General features: G+C 42.2%; 1 protein-coding gene across 3 annotated transcripts in view; it reads left to right on the top strand.

Moving 5' to 3' along the window:
* Window positions 1–19,249, top strand: part of BMP2K (BMP2 inducible kinase) — a 336,621-nt gene that overhangs the window by 207,053 nt on the left and 110,319 nt on the right. For all 3 annotated transcript variants that reach the window (XM_073543101.1, XM_073543092.1, XM_073543111.1), the window contains exon 6: window positions 15,784–15,865. In XM_073543101.1, the coding sequence (XP_073399202.1) occupies window positions 15,784–15,865 (82 nt within the window). The remainder of the gene's footprint in view (window positions 1–15,783; window positions 15,866–19,249) is intronic.

Genomic DNA, 19,249 nt, shown 5'->3' with positions numbered 1-19,249 from the left:
AATTTAAATATTCGACAAAGATAACACAAGTAAACACAAAATGCGGTTTTTAAATGAAGGTCTTTATTTTTTACGGAAAAAGAAATCCAAACCTGCAGGGCCCTGTGTGAAAAAGTGATTGCCCCCTGTGGCTGGTTGCCTCACTTAACTGTTCCTTGAGGTAGACACAGGCACAAGTGGGTTAAAGTCTCTGGATGGTTTTTTTGTGTGATAAACCGCAAAATGGTAACAGAAAAAACAACCTTTTTGGCTCAAAAGGAAACAAAATGTTCATAAACAGTCCTGCCCAGCACTCCTGGGCCAACACTTACGGCAGCTCTTGCAGGAGCTAGCAATCCGGAGGCTTGCTTCCTTCCACACATAGAGAAGAAAAAACTGGCTGGACATTTAACTCCGCTCCAGTCACACCCAGGAGGTGGAGATATGGTGGGTAGGTGTCCCGCCCATCTCTGACCGTTGATTTGTTGCCTTTCAGAAGATCTGTCAATGGCTCAGCGATCATAGCGAAATTCGGAATGAATCGCCGATAGTAACCCACAATTCCAAGAAACGCCCTCACTTGCTTCTTAGAAAGCGGTTGCGGCCACTCTTGGATCGCCTCGATCTTGTTGATTTGCAGCGTAATTTCACGTCTCCCAATTACATAGCCTAGGTTCTTGGCATCTTCCTTCCCTATGGCACATTTTTTTCAGATTTATCACGAACCCCGCATTCCTCAAAGCATCCAGTACCGCCTGTACTTTTGGTAGATGACTAGCCCAGTCAGGGCTTAAGACCACTATGTCATCGAGGTATGCTGTGGCATAATTCTTATGCGGAACCAGGACTCGATCCATCGCCCTCTGGAAGGTGGCCAGGGCCCTCTGCAGACCAAAAGGGCATCCTGGTGTATTGAAAACACCCATCAGGCGTCAAGAAGGCCATATTCTCCTTGGCACTCTGGGATATGGGGATCGATCTGCCAATAACCCTTCGTCAAGTCCAGGGTTGTAATATACCTTGCGGGTCCAAGTCTCTCATTGAGTTTGTCCACCCAAGGCATCGGGTAAGCATCAAAACTAGAGACTTCATTCAGCTTGCGGTAGTTGTTGCAGAGCCGCCACTCACCATCAGGCTTCAGTACGAGGAAGATAGGACTCGATCATCCACTTTTCGACTCCTCTATCAACCCGAGGTCTAGCATCCTCATGTCATTGGATATCACCTCTCTCTGTGCTTCTGGAATTTTATAGGGCTTGAGTTTCACCCTTACGTGCGTTTTTGTCAACATGTCATGCTTGACCACCTGCGTATTCCCCGGAGACTCTGAGAATAGCTTAGAATGGGTTATCTTGTGAGCTTGTTATTGCTATTAAGGCTGCAGATTTCTGTTTGCGGCACTGTTGTTGCCTAATAGCATCCTGTGATAAACTAATGACTTTTGCATCAGGGGACTCATGCCTTACACCTACGCTTATTTGCATTGTTTTTGTCCCAGCGATGCTGTTGCTCTTCAAGAGTCTCATTTGCCCATTGTTGTCTTCGACTTTGTGCCTTTGCTGCTTTCCTTTCATTGTCATTGGTGTACTTTTTAGGAGGAGCCATGTTGGCGTTGATATTTTTTCTTTTTAATGGGGTTTTCCCACGAATGAAAGTTCATTTTAAAACTTGTCTGTGTCTGACCGTGTACAGAACATACTACAGCTCCTGGGCAGAGGAGGAAGCAAAAGACCATACTGACATTACAGCAGGAGATCGCAGAGGATACATTTTGTGAGGTAAAATATTGGTTAAAAACAGTCAGTGAAATATTTTACCTCACAAAATGAATCCTCTGTGATCCCCTGTTGTAATGTCAGTCTTTTGCGTCCTCCTCTGCCCAGGAGATGTGGTATGCTCCCTACACAGTCAGACACAGAGAATTTTTAAAATGAACTTTCGTTCTTGGGAAAACCCCTTTAATGTGACCGTTTTCCTCTGCCTGACAGGTCGCGCATCTGCCACCGGGATCAGCTGAATGATTCACTGCGCCTGCGCAGAATTCGCACAGGTGCAGTAAATCAGACCGCCGCCATCGTGCAGACAGATAGCAACGATCACATTAAAACTGCGCATGCACTCCTCCTGTACAAAGAAGGCGGCGGTCAGTAAATCATTTGGTTGATCCCAGTGCGGTGTGTTCGCGATGGTGTTCCGCTGGTGGTACCGTGCAAGAGGTTGCATATGGCATATACAGTGTGTGTGTGTGGTGCGTACGTCATATACAGAGTGTGTGTGTGTGCGTGCTGCGTACGGCGTATACAGTATATGTGTGTGTGTGTGTGTGTGTGGTGCATACAGCGTATAAAGTGAGTGTGTGTTTGTGTGGTGTGACGGTGTTCAGCTGGTGTTACCGCGCAAGAGGCTGATACCACCAGCAGTTTCCAATATGGCGGTCGGTGAACTTCCGCCACTTGGAGTTCTGGGATCTGGAGACATCTGGACGGAACAGGATGTGAAGACATTACAAGGTAAGTATATATTAGATGTGGCTTAATAGCTCTACAAGCTATTATCTATGTATCTAGTATCTATCTACCTATTGTCATGATCCAGGCTGGATCTGACAATTTAAATGCACAAAGTGAACTTTTTTTCCTATGGCTTGGTGCCAAAGTGGGTTGATTGCCCCCCCGGTGGCCATTAGAATTATTACACGTGGTGTCGTTCATTCTAAGTGGCCCCGGTGGTGGTAAGTGGTATCGCACTTTAGTTCTTTGGTTAAGTGCACGTGATTAGGTAACAGGTGTGAATGCTCTGTAAATGAGTGTCAGGTGTATCATTCACTGTTTGCGATATTGATTGTGTGTTCATTTGGCAAGTAAGCCTGGGTGAATGAAGGAGCTGAACATGAGTCCTGCGCAGCCCAGCCAGAGGGGACGAGTGGCAGCTAGGTGGTCTGCAAAAAGGGCTGGCATAGCGTGGTGGAGTCACAGTTTATGGTGTCGGCAGGAGGTGTTTGCATGGCTTGGTGGAGTGGCGACGATGGTGAGAGTTGCACTCACTATGCTGGACCTGGTTGCTGAGAGCTGGACTCAAGCATACTTGACTTTTTGGGCAGAAGCTGAACTCATCATTGGGACTCTGTTACTGGACTGCTGCAACTGGTGGTAGACTCTGCTCCAAGGCTGCACTATGGTGAAGGATCCAGTTATGGTGATGGATCCAGGTGGAGGAGAAGATGCACGCAGGTGGTGGGCTCTGTTGCTAGGAGCGTACGCAACAGAGCAAAGCTAAGTGGTGTTTCCCCTGTTTTGTCATCTTTCCTCATGTGTGTTTTAGTGCAGTGGTGGGATTAGTTTCCGCACCGACCAATTCCCTAGTGAGGGTTTAGGTCAGGGCGAGCTAGGGTTTTTAGGTTCCTGTTGCGCGCCCGGTGCAGAACCGGCATTGGGAATGTTAGGAGTGCAGGGACACTGGCTCAGGGGAGCTCAGGAGGTCTCCATGTCCCTATTCCCTATCACAGGGCCCACCATTGTTAATGTTTCCCAGGTTTCCCTTATTATTTAAATTCGCCTTACTGAAGGCGGGGTTTCCAGATTTACGTGTAATGTCTAAATTCTCCAGTTGGAGGCGGTGTATCCAGCTGCACATGTTTATTATTTAAATTTGCCCCACTGGAGGCGGTGTATCCAGGGTCACGTGCGTCACATGGGTTCGCCTTGCGGTACTCGCTGCGTCCAGACACACGTGACCATGACACCTATCTATCTACTCAGTGTCTAGCTATCTTTTATCTTTGTATATCTTTAACACTTGTGGAAGGTCAGCTTACTCAGCTGGAGGATACATTTGGATGTCACACGGATTGAAAAATAAGCACAAGAATCATGAAAACATAGCGTCCCACTCAGATGTCTTATAATGCGCACGTGTGAAAGGGTCCTAAGAAAGCTGCATGTGAAATTAAAATTTGGTACCACAATGCTGATTTCCTTAGGAGAATTTCTAAACTCATATAGGAAAGATGTATATCTTTGTACCGTGTTAGCCAGTAGATGGAAAAATATTCAGGATTGAGAGTCCTCAGTAGTTGATACCTTTTAATGGCTAACTGAAAAGATGGTAACACATTGCAAGCGAGTAGTCTCGAAAGCTTGCAATGTGTTACCATCTTTTCAGTTAGCCATTAAAAGGTATCAACTACTGAGGACTCTCAATCCTAAACTCATATATTAATTTGCGTTAAATTTGTGACCAGTTTTTGCTGTTACAGTGCCTTGCGAAAGTATTTGGCCCCCTTGAACTTTTCAACCTTTTCCCACATATCATGCTTCAAACATAAAGATACCAAATGTAAATTTTTGGTGAAGAATCAACAACAAGTGGGACACAATTGTGAAGTTGAACAAAATTTATTGGTTATTTTAAATTTTTGCAGAAATTCAAAAACTGAAAAGTGGGGCATGCAATATTATTCGGCCCCTTTACTTTCAGTGCAGCAAACTCACTCCAGAAGTTCATTGTGGATCTCTGAATGATCCAATGTTGTCCTAAATGACTAATGGTGATAAATATAATCCACCTGTGTATAATCAAGTCTCTGTATAAATGCACCTGCTCTGTGATAGTCTCAGGGTTCTGTTTGATGCACAGAGAGCAACATGAAGACCAAGGAACAGAAACATTTGGCTTATCCGCTCCTGACCGTTACTGACCTCTGCTAGCTTCTGACCCTGAGTTTGTTCATTCCGTTTGGTACCGCACTACAGTTTCATGTTTGACTACTCTGCTGCCACCTGTGGTAGCCTCACTGCTGCACAGCAGGCCAGCTCTGTTTAGGTGCAGTCCTGCTTCCATTCAACTGCCGTCTAGTGGAGCCTGAACCTACCTGCATTGTAGCAGCGTGATAGGGATCCTAAAATGCAACAATATTAAGGAAAAATAATCTTGATTACTGTTTTTAGATGTAGGCAGTTTTCTTGTGTTCTTTAAGATGTGTAGTAGAACACAGAAGACATGGATCCAGTTTCATGTAGTTTTTTTTATGCCGCTATCCTTATTTACACCATACTTGCAGATGATTAGACGCCAACATGTCAAACAATGTGACTTATGCCCTTCCTGCTGTTTACATTTCTCTACCTTTTTGTTGTTTCGTTTTTTCCTTTAATATTGGGTAACGGTGTCCTGCAGATTTGTCAGGAAATGTTCGTGCCTGGCCTCTCAATGATTCTTATGGACAGTTATCAGAAAATTGAAAACACATTTGCTTTCTTTAGAGCTTGCCAGACATCAATGTCTTCAGCCTGTCACGTAATTTTGATGTTGACTCTGATGAAATATTTTGAATATGTACCTGTCTGTTATCAGGAATAGTTTTGTAAGGAAAATGCTCCTTCAGTACTTGATATTGAACAGTATTTTTGACCTATAGGGTTTAGTACTAGTATAAATCAAATTTATTAGTTTAAAGACAGTAGTCCCATCATACGGCGATTTGTGTTCAATTGTAAAAAAAATTCATGCTCACCTAACACCTAATCCCCTACGCCCTTGATCTCAACAAAAATAAAATAATAAACCAACATATACTTACTTTTCCGCCGTAGTCCATTTAATAACGAGCGTCCCACGACGATGTCACGTGTAAAACAGTCACATCGCGGGAGATGTGTCTGCTCTACCCGGCCTCCGGTGATACACTGACAGGAGGTGATCCCTCCCGTAGTGTATCACTGCGCCACCGTGAGAGTTCACCGGAGTTCATCAGCTCCGGTTCTCACTTGCGGCACCTCTGCGTGAGAAAATTCTCACGCAGCGGTGTCGTAAGTGAGAGCACAAACTCCGGTGAACTCTCAGTGATACACTGCGGGAGGATTACCTCCTGTCAGTGTATCACTGGAAGACGGGTAGAGCAGTCACATCTTCCGACTGTGACTGTTCTACACGTGAGATCGTCGTGACTACGTCGGACAGGGAGTATTTATGTTGGTTTATTTTATTTTTGTTGCAGGAGATCGAGAGAGTTGGGGATTAGGCGATGCAGTAAGTATGGTAAATTAAGATTCAAAAAAGGAGACTGTGATTATTTCAATTAAAGGACTTTATTTTGGATGTGGGTTTATTTACCATGTAACTGTAGGATTAGTAATGGATTTATTGTCTTATAGATAATTCTCCATTACCAATCAGTGGGCTTGATGTCACAGGACAATAATACAAAGGTGACATCAACCTCATATATATTACCCCACTTGCCACTGCTACAGGGCAAGTGGGAAGGGCAAGGCTAAGTGCCAGAATTGACACATCTATAAGATGCGCCATTTCTGGGGCGGCTGAGAGCTGAAGTTTTTAGCCTGGGGGGGTGCCAATGTATATGGCCCCTTCTCAGGCTATTAATATCAGCCTGCAGCTGTCTGCCTAGCCTTTGCTGGTTCGATTTTATAGGGGGACCCCATGTCAATTTTTTTTCTTAGGTTCCCCTGTAAACTAGCCAGTAAAGGCTAAGCAAATATCTGTGAGCTGATATTAATAGCCTGGGAACCTTTATGGCTATTGGCTCCTTCCCAGAATATTAACATCAGCTGCCGACTTTAACTATGCTGGTTATGAAAATTACGCGGGAGCCCACATAATTTTTTTTTTTTTTTTAATAAGCAAATATAGTGTTTCACACAAATTTGTGTGTGTGTGTGTCCTTTATTTAACTCTTTATCTACCATTTTATTAATGAGGGTATCTGGCTGACACAAAGTTATTGGCGAGGGTCGCTATGTGTCCCCCAGGATGCGCTTAGAAGTGTATTAGATCCGCTGGAGTGCCTTGTTTTTGCAGCAGGATGACTGTGAGTCACAAGGCAGAATAAAAGTAAGCTTAAACCTGGTCAAGTTATTTTGACCAAGGAGTTGTTAAGGAAAACCCGGTATGGGCTTTTATTTTTGAAACGGGCTGCAGGCAGGTAGTGGGACTGGTCCTTTTCCTCCAGCCCAGATCTTATAAGTGGCCCATGGCCACAGAGTCAAGGGAAGGAAAAATAACCCTGCAGGAAGAGTTTGGGTGTGTCAGTTTTGGTCTTGCAAGGAGACAGAGCAGTTGGTCTGCAGAGCACTCCCTTTGTGAGGCAACACAGGGCCAAGCGAAAACAAAAGGTCTGGCACCCATATCTATCTATCTACAGTTGTGGCCAAAAGTATTGACACCCCTGCAATTCTGTCAGATAATACTCAGTTTCTTCCTGAAAATGATTGCAAACACAAATTCTTTGGTATTATTATCTTCATTTAATTTGTCTTAAATGAAAAAACACAAAAGAGAATGAAGCAAAAAGGAAAACATTGATCATTTCACACAAAACTCAAAAAATGGGGCAGACAAAAGTATTGGCACCCTCAGCCTAATACTTGGTTGCACAACCTTTAGCCAAAATAACTGCGACCAACCACTTCCGGTAACCATCAATGAGTTTCTTACAATGCTCTGCTGGAATTTTAGACCATTCTTCTTTGGCAAACTGCTCCAGGTCCCTGATATTTGAAGGATGCCTTCTCCAAACTGTCATTTTTAGATCTCTCCACAGGTGTTTTATGGGATTCAGGTCTGGACTCATTGCTGGCCACCTTAGAAGTCTCCAGTGCTTTCACTCAAACCATTTTCTAGTGCTTTTTGAAGTGTATTTTGGGTCATTGTCCTGCTGGAAGACCCATGACCTCTGAGGGAGACCCAGCTTTCTCACACTGGGCCCTACATTATGCTGCAAAATTTGTTGGTAGTCTTCTGACTTCATAATGCCATGCACACGGTCAAGCAGTCCAGTGCCAGAGGCAGCAAAGCAACCCCAAAACATCAGGGAACCTCCACCATGTTTGACTATAGGGACCGTGTTCTTTTCTTTGAATGCCTCTTTTTTCTCTTGTAAACTTTGTTGATGCCTTTGCCCAAAAAGCTCTACTTTTGTCTCATCTGACCAGAGAACATTCTTCCAAAACGTTTTAGGCTTTTAGAGGGAAGTTTTGGCAAGCTCCAGTCTGGCTTTATGTCTTGGGGTAAGAAGTGGGGTCTTCCTGGGTCTCCTACCATACAGTCCCTTTTCATTCAGACGCCAACGGATAGTACGGGTTGACACTGTTGTACCCTCGGACTGCAGGGCAGCTTGAAATTGTTTGGATATTAGTTGAGGTTCTTTATCCAACATCCGCACAATCTTGCGTTGAAATCTCTTGTCAATTTTTATTTTCCGTCCACATCTAGGGAGGTTAGCCACAGTGCCATGGGCTTTAAACTTCTTGATGACACTGCGCACGGTAGACACAGGAACATTCAGGTCTTTGGAGATGGACTTGTAGCCTTGAGATTGCTCATGCTTCCTCACAAGTTGGTTTCTCAAGTCCTCAGACAGTTCTTTGGTCTTCTTTCTTTTCTCCATGCTCAATGTGGTACACACAAGGACACAGGACAGAGGTTGAGTCAACTTTAATCCATGTCAACTGGCTGCAAGTGTGATTTAGTTATTGCCAACACCTGTTAGGTTCCACAGGTAAGTTACAGGTGCTGTTAATTACACAAATTAGAGAAGCATCTCATGATTTTTCGAACCGTGCCAATACTTTTGTCCACCCTCTTTATGTTTGGTGTGGAATTATATCCAATTTGGCTTCAGGACAATTCTTTTTGTGTTTTTTTATTTAATACAAATTAAATGAAGATAATAATACCAAAGAATTTGTGTTTGCAATCATTTTCAGGAAGAAACTGAGTATTATCTGACAGAATTGCAGGGGTGTCAATACTTTTGGCCACAACTGTATCTATCTATAGATATATACACAACTCTGGCAAAAATTAAAAGACCACTGACAACGTGTCTTCGAATTTCCAAGCACTAAATATTGTATTTATTTTCAGAAAATGAGGAATGGTCTAAATAACAAAAAAAAATGCAGTGCTTGCAGACCTCAAATAATAAGAAAACAAGTTCATAATCATTTAGAAAAAAACAATACTAATGTTTTAACTCAGGAAGAGTTCAGAAATCAATATTTTGTGGAGTAACCATGATTTTTAATCACAGCTTTCATGCGTCTTGGCATGCTTTCCACCGGTCTTTCGCACTGCTTTTGGGTGACTATATGCCACTCCTGGTACACAAATTTAAACTGTTCTTCTTTATATGATGGCTTGTGACTATCCATCTTCCTCTTGATTACATTCCAGAGGTTTTCAATGGGGTTCAGGTCTGGAGATTGGGCTGGCCATGACTGGGATTTGATTTGGTGGTCCTTCATCCACACATTGATTGACCTACCTGTGTGGCATGGCGCATTGTCCTGCTGGAAAGGAAACAGTCCTCAGAGTTGGGGAACATTGTCTGAACAGAAGGAATCAACTGTTTTTCCAGGATAAAGTTGTATGCGGCTTGATTCATACGTCCTTCGCAAACATTATCCTGCTCAACTCAAGTCTTGCTGAAGCATCCCCAAATCATCACCGATCCTCCACCACATTTCACAGTTGGTGCAAGACATTGTGCCTTGTACGCCTCTCCAGGTCTCTGTCTAACCATCAGGTGTTGGGCAAAGCTGAAAATTGGACTGATCGGAGAAGATTACCTTACTCCAGTCATCTATGGTCCAATCCTTATGGTCTTTGGCAAACTTCAGCCTAGTTCTCCTTTGCTTTGCATTGATGAAAGGCTTTTTTCTAGCTTTAAATGACTTGAGCCCTACCTCTAGGAGCCTGTTACGAACGGTTCTTGCCGGGCACTTCACCTCAGCTGCCATATGCCATTCCTTTTGTAGGTCACTTGATGTCATCCTGCGGTTGCTGAGTGACATTCAAATAAAATGACGGTCATCCCAGTCAGTGGAGAGTCATTTTTGCCCTCTGCCGGTCTGGAGCTTTGTTTTCCACAATGTCTGCTGCTTGACCTTGTTGTAATGGACTGCCGTCTTAGAAATTTTAAGGATGGAGGCAACATGATGCTCACTGTATCCATATGCTGGTAAAGCCAGAATTGAGCCCTTCTTTTCCTCACTCAAGACTTTACTTTTCAACTCCTTTAGCATGGTTAAAAGTTATTTTTTCATTCCTATTACTTTTGGGATATTACTAGTACTTGTTTTGCCATCCAGCTTGTCCTATTGCAAGAGGATTGTGCACACTACTGCAGGATTTTTTATACTTTCCTTCATTAAATAAGATTTGGTTCAGGTGATCATCTAATCAGAAGCACATTATGTACAATGAGGTGTACTCTGGTTGGAATTTAACTGACACTGGAATGGAATGTGAAATGGAATGTCTGTCAGATATGAAGAGAAGCTGATTTTTATAAAACTGTGCAGTGGTCTCATTTTTTTGCCAGAGCTGTATATATATGTATGTATGTAATGTGGTAAATGACTATTCTAGCTGCAAAGGTCTGGTTTGTAATGCAATATCTTCATAGGTGTAAAGAGACCCATTTCCAACAACCATCACTCCAGTGTTCTTATGGTACTTTGTGTTTGCTTACTGTGTAAGAAGGCTAATGGATGGTTAGAATGCCTTTGAAAACCCTTGCAAATATGTTAGCACAGCTGAAAACAGTTTGGCTGATTAGAGAAGCTATAAACCTGACTTTCCTTTGAGCTAGTTGAGAATCTGGTGCATTACATTTGTTAGCTCCATTATCTCTCAAAATGGCCAGAAAAAAAGAACTTTCATGTGAAACTCGACAGTCTATTCTTGAATGAAGGCTATTCCATGTGAGAAATTGCCAAGAAACTGAAGATTTCCTACAACAGTGTGTACTACTCCCTTCAGAGCAGAGCACAAACAGTCTCTAACCAGAGTAGAAAGAGAAGTGGGAGGCCCCGCCACACAACTGAGCAACAAGACAAGTACATTAGAGTCTGTAGTTTGAGAAATCTACCCCTCACAGGTCCTCAACTGGCAGCTTATCTACATTGAAGAGGCAACTGTGGGATGCTGGCCTTCAGGGCAGTGTGGCAAAGAATTAGCCATATCTGAGACTGGCTTAAAAGGAAAAGATTAATAAAAAGTGTTATGGACAGATGAATCCAAGTTTGAGGTGTTTGGATCACACAGAAGAACATTTGTGAGACTCAGAACTGAAAAGATGCTGGAAGAATGCCTGACGCCATCTGTCCAGCATGGTGGAGGTAATGTGATGTTCTGGGGTTGCTTTGGTGCTGGTAAAGTGGGAGATTTGTACAAGGTAAAAGGGATTTTTTATAAGGAAGGCTATCACTCCATTTTGCAACGCCATGCCATAACCTGTGGTCAGCGCTTTATTGGAGTCAATTTCATCCTACAACAGGACAATGACCCAAAGCACACCTCCAAATTATGCAAGAAATTTTTTAGGGAAGAAGCATGCAGCTGGTATTCTGTCTGTAATGGAGTGGCCAGCGCAGTCAACAGATCTCAACCCCATTGAGCTGGTCAGGTTTATAGCTTCTCTAATCAGCCAAACTGTTTTCAGCTGTGCAAACATACTTGCACAAGGGTTTTCAAAGGCATTCTAACCATCCATTAGCCTTCTTCCACAAAATATTGATTTCAGAACTCTTTCTGAGTTAAAACATTAGTATTGTTGTTTCTAAATGATTATGAACTTGTTTTCTTTGCATTATTTGAGGTCTGAAAGCACTGTTTGTTTTTTTAATTTTGACCATTTTTCTTTGTCAGATAAAAAATACAAATATTCACTTATACTTGTTTTGTGTGTGTAAACCTATTTGAACATGGTATGTAATGATATTATGGTCTTCAATTGAGAATTAAAAAGAAGAGGTTGGACAAGGAAATAACAACATCACAATTTTTAAAAAAATAATATATCTTTATTTAGCTAACAAAAACACATACAAATCTGCATGAAAAATCCACATCAAAAATGCATAAAAAACGCTCTGAATTTCAACTGCGTTTTCTGCCTAGAGAGGCAGAATCCGCAAAGAATTTTTCAAAAGCAAATCCTCAACGTGTGCACATAACCTAAAGGGGATTTCAAGGCCTGCTATAAAGTGAACCAATTTAAGACCAGGTCATTTTAATCATTTCTGACCATGCACATTTTCATTTTTTTAGCATGTGTTTTTTAAAGAGCTGTAGAGTTCAAGTTCTCTCCCTCTCTGAAGATGCAATTTGCATATTAACGTTCTCTGAGGAGCATTACATGGCAAATAAGCCTACTTACAGTGGCATGCCAGAGTCTGTATGTCACTGTCCACAAGGAGAAACGTTACACCTTAGACCCCAGTCTTAAGCCTCTCACCTAGACAAATCAGTTCTCACACTTTGCACAGATGAGATGCAATACCTCTGAAACACTGTGTATGTAAATTGAGATTCTGATTAGGCTTTTCTCCTAAGTCATATTGCAAGGCTCTTTAAAAGGTTGATAATGACTTGTAGGTACTGCTGCTTCCAACAGGTGGAACTATAGAGTTTAAGTCCTCTTCCTCTCTGAACACGCAATTTGTACGTTAAAGAGCTGGTAACCTTTTTTATCATTCTGATATTCAAATACCCTCTGCATCTTTGTTTCATGATATGAAGGGTTTCATTTTTATGTTGTCTTCATACTTTTTTTTGCCTATATCAATGGGAAAATAAAATAAATATGTAACTGTTTTTCACATTTTTATATGACCACATAAATCCATTTTAAGATTTGTTCCCAATTCTGTAACTATTGGTTTTCTATATTTGATTTATTTTTTGACTCGGGTCTTGCTTGTTGTAGCGATTTGTATTGGCAGCGCATTAAAAAAAAACACTATTTTCATTTATTTCACACATTTTAGTCCTTATTAGGTTATAAAAGACCTTTGGGGAACATAACAGCAATTAGATATTATTATTTTTTTTTTTTTTACCTAATGTCCCCTGTAACTTGGGCTAATATGTTAGCCCCATTTATAGGGCAAATTCAACCACCTGGCTGCTCTCTCTACACCCAGTAGTCTCATGATCACTGAGTCCAGAGGAAGAGTCACCGTCAGCGCTTCCTAAAATGTATATACAGCACTTGTTTAGCCCTGTGTTTATTGCTATTGGGAAGGTCAAGACCGGTAGTAAACCCTCTCTGCCTTCTCTATGTGAAGTCTGGCTGTGTCTGAAAGCTCATTCCCTGTTGCTGCAGCTGCACAGTTTAATTAATGCTATATGCTGACTGCTTTCTCCACTTGTCTCACATATTATCATTATTAAATAATAATGCATTTAGAAATTGTCACAGTGGCACTCACTGTAGGCTAACACTTAATTTTTAGATAAGACCACTTATAGTATGATCACATTGGGCAAGCTCATCAGTCATCTAACTTTATTTGCATATCTCTGTAGAAACTAAGTATCCTGAGTTCACTATTATTATTATTATTATTATTATTATACATTTACATAGCGCCATTTATTCCATGGCGCTTTACAGGGAAAAGGGGAAATATAGACAAGTACAATAAACATGTGCAAGACAAAGGACACACGAGTACAGAAGGAGAGAGGACCCTGCCCGCGAGGGCTCACAGTCTACAGGGATGGGTGAGGATACACTAGGAGAGGGTAGAGCTGGTTGTGCGGTGGTTCAGTAGACTGAGGATCATTGCAGGCTGTAGGCTTGTCACAACAGGTGGGTCTTCAGGTTCTTCTTGAAGGTTTCCGTTGTTGGTGAGAGTCTGATGTGTTGCGGCAGAGAGTTCCAGAGTATGGAGGAAGCACGGGAGAAGTCTTGTATGTGGTTGTGGGAAGAAGAGATGAGGGGGGAAAGGTTGCGTGCGGGTAGGTACCGGCAGACCATGTCACAGACGTATGGGGGAGACAGGTTGTGGATGGCTTTCTATGTCATGGTTAGGGTTTTGAACTGGAGCCTCTGGACAATAGGAAGCCAGTGAAGGGCCTCGCATAGGGGGAGGCAGGGGAATAGCGGGGAGACAGGTGGATTAGTCGGGCAGCAGAGTGTAGGATTGACTGGAGTGGTGTCAGAGTGCTGGAGGGGAGGCCTGAGAGTAGGAGATTGCAGTAGTCGAGGCGGGAGATAAGGGCGTGCACTAGTGTTTTTGTCATTTCATGGTTGAGGAATGCATGGATCCAGGAAATATTTTTGAGTTTGAGGTGGCAGGAGGAGGCAAGGGCTTGGATATGGGGTTTGAAAGAGAGGGCAGAGTCGAGGATCACCCCAAGGCACCGAGCGTGCGGGACTGGGGAAAGAGAGCAGCCATTGACATTGATGGCTAGGTCTGGTGGAGTTTTAGAGTGAGATGGGGGAAAGATGATGAACTCTGTTTTGTCCATGTTGTTTGAGAAAGCGAGCAGAAAAGAAAGCTGAAATAGCAGATAGACATTGTGGGATTTTGGTCAGTAAGGAGGTGAGGTCAGGTCCAGATAGGTAGATCTGCGTGTCATCGGCGTAGAGGTGGTACTGCAAGCCGTGGGATTCTATGAGCTGTCCCAGGCCGAAGGTGTAGATGGAGAAGAGTAGGGGTCCGAGGACTGAGCCTTGAGGAACACCGACAGACAGGGGGCGAGGTGAGGAGGTGATGTGTGAGAGGGAGACACTACATGTTCGGTCTGTAAGGTATGATGAGATCCAGGATAGGGCCAAGTCTGTGATGCCAGGAGATGAGAGAATCTGCAGCAGGAGGGAATGGTCCACGGTGTCGAAGGCAGAAGACAGGTCCAGGAGAAGGAGGACAGTGTAGTGTTGCTTGCTCTTTGCGGTTAGTAGGTCGTTAGTGACTTTAGACACTAACATGTAATAAACACTCTCCCTGGCATTGGAGGGGCTGCATACATTGGGCGCTATGTACACAGTTCACCAAGCAGCAATGACACTTCCTGTTTCAGTCCCAGCGGTCTAAGGCTATCGGTGCTGCTGAGCCTTAGCAGATCCAGATGTAGTGTATTTGATTATAGTAATATTAAAATGCGCCAATGATCTTTTAGGTCCTTATAAAATATCAATAATTTGAGTAAAGGCAAAACTAACTTAAAGCAAAAAAGTGTAATCTACAGCTTCTTGTATGTCCTGTCTATTGAAAACTTATTTTTCCTGTACAAACAGTAAAGAAAAGGGAATGCAATTCAAAAAAGATTTGAAGAAAAAAATGTTACTTTTTTAATTTCTTGACATTTTTCTCATATAAACAAACAAATTGAGGCTGTGTGCCCACGTTGCGTTTTTTAAGCATTTCCGCAGCGCTGTTAGACGCGCGTTTCTGCCGCGGAAACACTTAAGAAAAGCATCCCATGTAATCATAATGGAATCCGCACATGTTGTGCTAATGGTGCATTTTTTTCCGCTGCGGAAACGCTTAGCAGAAAAAACGCAGCATGTTCATTAATTTTGCGGAAACGCACGCGATTCCGCATACATACAGTTGTATTGCAAAAACGCTTAGGAAAACGCATGCTAAAACTCTTAGCAAAAGCGTCAAAAAGCTTACAAAAGCGCTTCATAAAACGCAAGCGGTTTCCCAGGAAGAGGGTGTGCGTTTCCGCTCAGGAATATTCTGCTTCAAAAAGCAACGTGGGCGCATAGCCTGAGAGTATGAATCTAAAAATGCTAAAACAGTAAATTCCTATGTACCATGAAAAAGGATGCAAATGAGAAAAAGAAAGATGTTATAGACTTCAAACTCCATGTACTAAAAGAAAATATGAAAATGTGCTTAGTGCCTGGTCATTGTACAAGAACTGGACAAACTAAAAACAAAAATCATAGTATGTAACTGAAATCTCACACTTATTGCATTGAGAAATGCTTCCCTGCCAATTCTAATGCAATAACACTGGTTTATTTGAACTGTCTTCCAGATATACAACTCTCTCATACAGAGCGCCGGAAATGATCAACCTTTATGGGGGAAAACCAATTACCACAAAGGCTGATATATGGGTAAGAAATGGATCATATTAATATACCGTAGATAAGGTTAATTTGTTGCACTGACAAGTAATGCTATTTTTATCTTGACTTTCATATTTCTGTGATTTTTTTTTTTTCCAGCTTTAATTCCTGGTTTTGCAAACTTGTGGTATCATTTGAGAGGGCACACTGAATATTTGACATTGACTCTCCTAACTGGCTGTGGTGTTGCAACAATTTTAACACTTTTTCTGTATATAGGTGGAACCTGAATTTAAGGGAATCTGTCAGCAGGATGAAAAAGATGAAAAAAGTGATACTTTGATATCTGCAATCTGATGCCTTATTCCTGAGAATTCCATGTTTTTCCTTATATGTAAATAAGCTGTTAAGCTCTATGGGTTAGAAACTTATCTCTCACACACACAAACACACACTGTATACACCGTACGCAGCCTCTTGCGCTGTACCACCAGCGGAACACCGTCACGATCACGCCGCCGGGATCAGCCGAATGATTCACTGACCGCCGCCGTCTTTGTGCAGGAGGAGCGCATGCGCAGTTATAATGTAATCACCGCTATCTGTCTGCACAAAGATGGCGGCAGTCTGATTTACTGCGCCTGCGTGAATTTCACTGACTGTTTTTAAACAATATTTTACCTCACAAAATGTATCCTCTGCGATCTCCTGCTGTAAAGTCTGTATTGTCTTTTAGCCTGCCCCCATCGTGACATTACCACTCTCCCCGATGCGATAGCATTGGGCCTCCATCTAGTTCTTAATAAAACAATAAAAAAAAATACACATTTGGTATCGCCACGTTTAGAATCGCCCGATCTATCGGTATATAACATTACATTAACCCCTTTACCCCCAAGGGTGGTTTGCATGTTAATGACCAGGCCAATTTTTACAATTCTGACCACTGTCCCTTTATGAGGTAATAATTCTGGAACGCTTCCATGGATCCCGATGATTCTGACTCTCTTTTCTCGTGACATATTGTACTTCATGATAGTGGTAAAATTTCTTTGATATGACTTGCGTTTATTTGTGAAAAAATGGAAATTTGGCGAAAATTTTCGTAATTTTTCAACTTTGAATTTTCATGCCCTTAAATCACGGAGATATGTCACATAAAATACTTAATAAGTAACATTTCCCACATGTTTACTTTACATCAGCACAATTTTGGAACCAAAATTTTTTTTTTTAGGAAGTTATAAGGGTTAAAAGTTAAACAGCGATTTCTCATTTTTACAACACCATTTTTTTTTTAGGGCCCACATCACATTTGAAGTCACTTTGAGGGGTCTATATGATAGAAAATACCCAAAAGTGACACCATTCTAGAAACTGCACCCCTGAAGGTGCTCAAAACCACATTCAAGAAGTTTATTAACCCTTCAGGTGCGTCACAGGAATTTTTGGAATGTTACAAAAAAAATGAACATTTAACTTTTTTTCACAAAAAATTTACTTCGGATCCAATTTTTATTATTTTATCAAGGGTAAGGGAGAAATTGGACCTTCTTAGTTGTTGTACAATTTGTCCTGAGTATGCTGATACCCCATATATGCAGGTAAACCACTGTTTGGGCGCATGGCAGAGCTCGGAAGGGAAGGAGCGCCGTTTGACTTTTCAATGCAAAATTGGCTGGAATTGAAATTAAATGCCATATTGTGTTTGGAGAGCCCCGATGTGTCTAAACAGTGGAAGCCCCCCACAAGTGACACCATTTTGAAAAGTAGACCCCCTAAGGAACTTACCTAGATGTGTGGTGAGCACTTTAAACCCCCAAGTGCTTCACAGAAGTTCATAACTTTGAGCCGTAAAAATAATAAAATCATATTTTTTTCACAAAAATAAATCTTTTCGCCCCCAATTTTTATTTTCCTAAGGGTAACAGGAGAAATTGGATGCCAAAAGTTGTTGTGCAATTTGTCCTGAGTATGCTGATACCCCATATGTGGGGGTAAACCACTCTTTGGGTGCATGACAGAGCTCGGAAGGGAAGGAGCGCCGTTTTACTTTTTCAACGCAAAATTGGCTGGAATTAAGATCAGATGCCATGTCGCGTTTGGAGAGCCCTTGATGTGCCTAAACAGTGGAAACCCCCAATTCTAACTCCAACCCTAACCCCAACGCACCCCTAACTTTAATCCCAAACTTAACCATAACCCTAACCGCAAACCTAATCCCAAACCAAACCCTAATCTCAACCGTAACCGTAATCCAAACACTAGCCCCAGCCCTAACCCTAACTTTAAACCCAACCCTAACCCTAACTTTAGCCCTAGCCCTAACTTTTGCCCCAACCCTACATTTTTTTTCATTTTATTATTTTTTGCGATCACATCAGAAGAGAGAGAAATTAAATGGAAAATCAGACTTTTTTGCCGTCGCTGTTATACTGTTAATAACGGCGATCGCAACACCTGGGTCGGTAAAAACCATCCTGAATGATGTTCGATGCTGGGGGGACGCTATAACCTTAAACTTCAGCTCCGTTAAAAATCGGTGCTGTGGTTTAAGTACACTTAACTGCCACCGTTAAAAGATGTATTGGCAGTCATTAAGGGGTTAAATGTAACTCCTCATTCTCCCCTGCTCGCGCCGATCTCCGGCAGAGCAGGGGAGAATGATGAGAGCCGTGTTCAGCACCCGGCACCGGGGAACAGCATTTACTGCAACGCTTCTTCCCTGGCGCCCGTCCATGTGGTACTGATGCGACACACACATGTCACACGTGTGCGGTAAGTCTTAGGCCGGGGTCATACTAGAGAGGAATACGGACGAGTGAGAGGCGTTAAAAGCACGCATTACACACGGACAAATGATTCTCTATGGGGCAGCTCCCATCAGCCGTATATTTCTCGTCTGTATTCTACGGTCCGTGCCAATCGCAGCATGCTGCGATTGTCATTGTACTACGCCCGTAGTACGCCAATGCAAGTCTATGGGTGCGCTAAAAATACGCATTACACACGGACCACACATGTGACTTGCGAGAAATACGCACCCAGTGTCCTTTAGAAAAGCCGGCAATTCAGTGCGCTGTACAGTAAACTCACACTGACAGGTTTAATAAAGAAACGAAAGAATAGATATAGACACATAGAAAAAAAAAAAATATATATATATATATATATATATATATATATATATATATATACACATGTCATTGAGACACATATATATATTTATATTTCACAGAGTTCTTCATAGCAGAATAGCCGCTAATTCATTTGCCGGCTTTTGTCAAATCATTCCCCAACCCGACATGAAATGACACATGGTTTACATACAGTAAACCATTTCATTTCATGTTTATTTTGTATGTCATTCATTAGTAATTAGATGAGGGTTGATGTGTAAAATTTGGGAGGTATAGGTGTTAATTTAAGGGG

This window comes from Dendrobates tinctorius, unplaced genomic scaffold, assembly GCF_039654945.1.
Source record: "Dendrobates tinctorius isolate UK_male_01 unplaced genomic scaffold, ASM3965494v1 ptg000011l, whole genome shotgun sequence".
NCBI classification, from domain to species: Eukaryota; Metazoa; Chordata; class Amphibia; order Anura; family Dendrobatidae; genus Dendrobates; species Dendrobates tinctorius.
The sequence above is the reverse complement of the archived record's forward strand: the minus strand, read 5'-3'. Positions and strand labels throughout refer to the sequence as shown.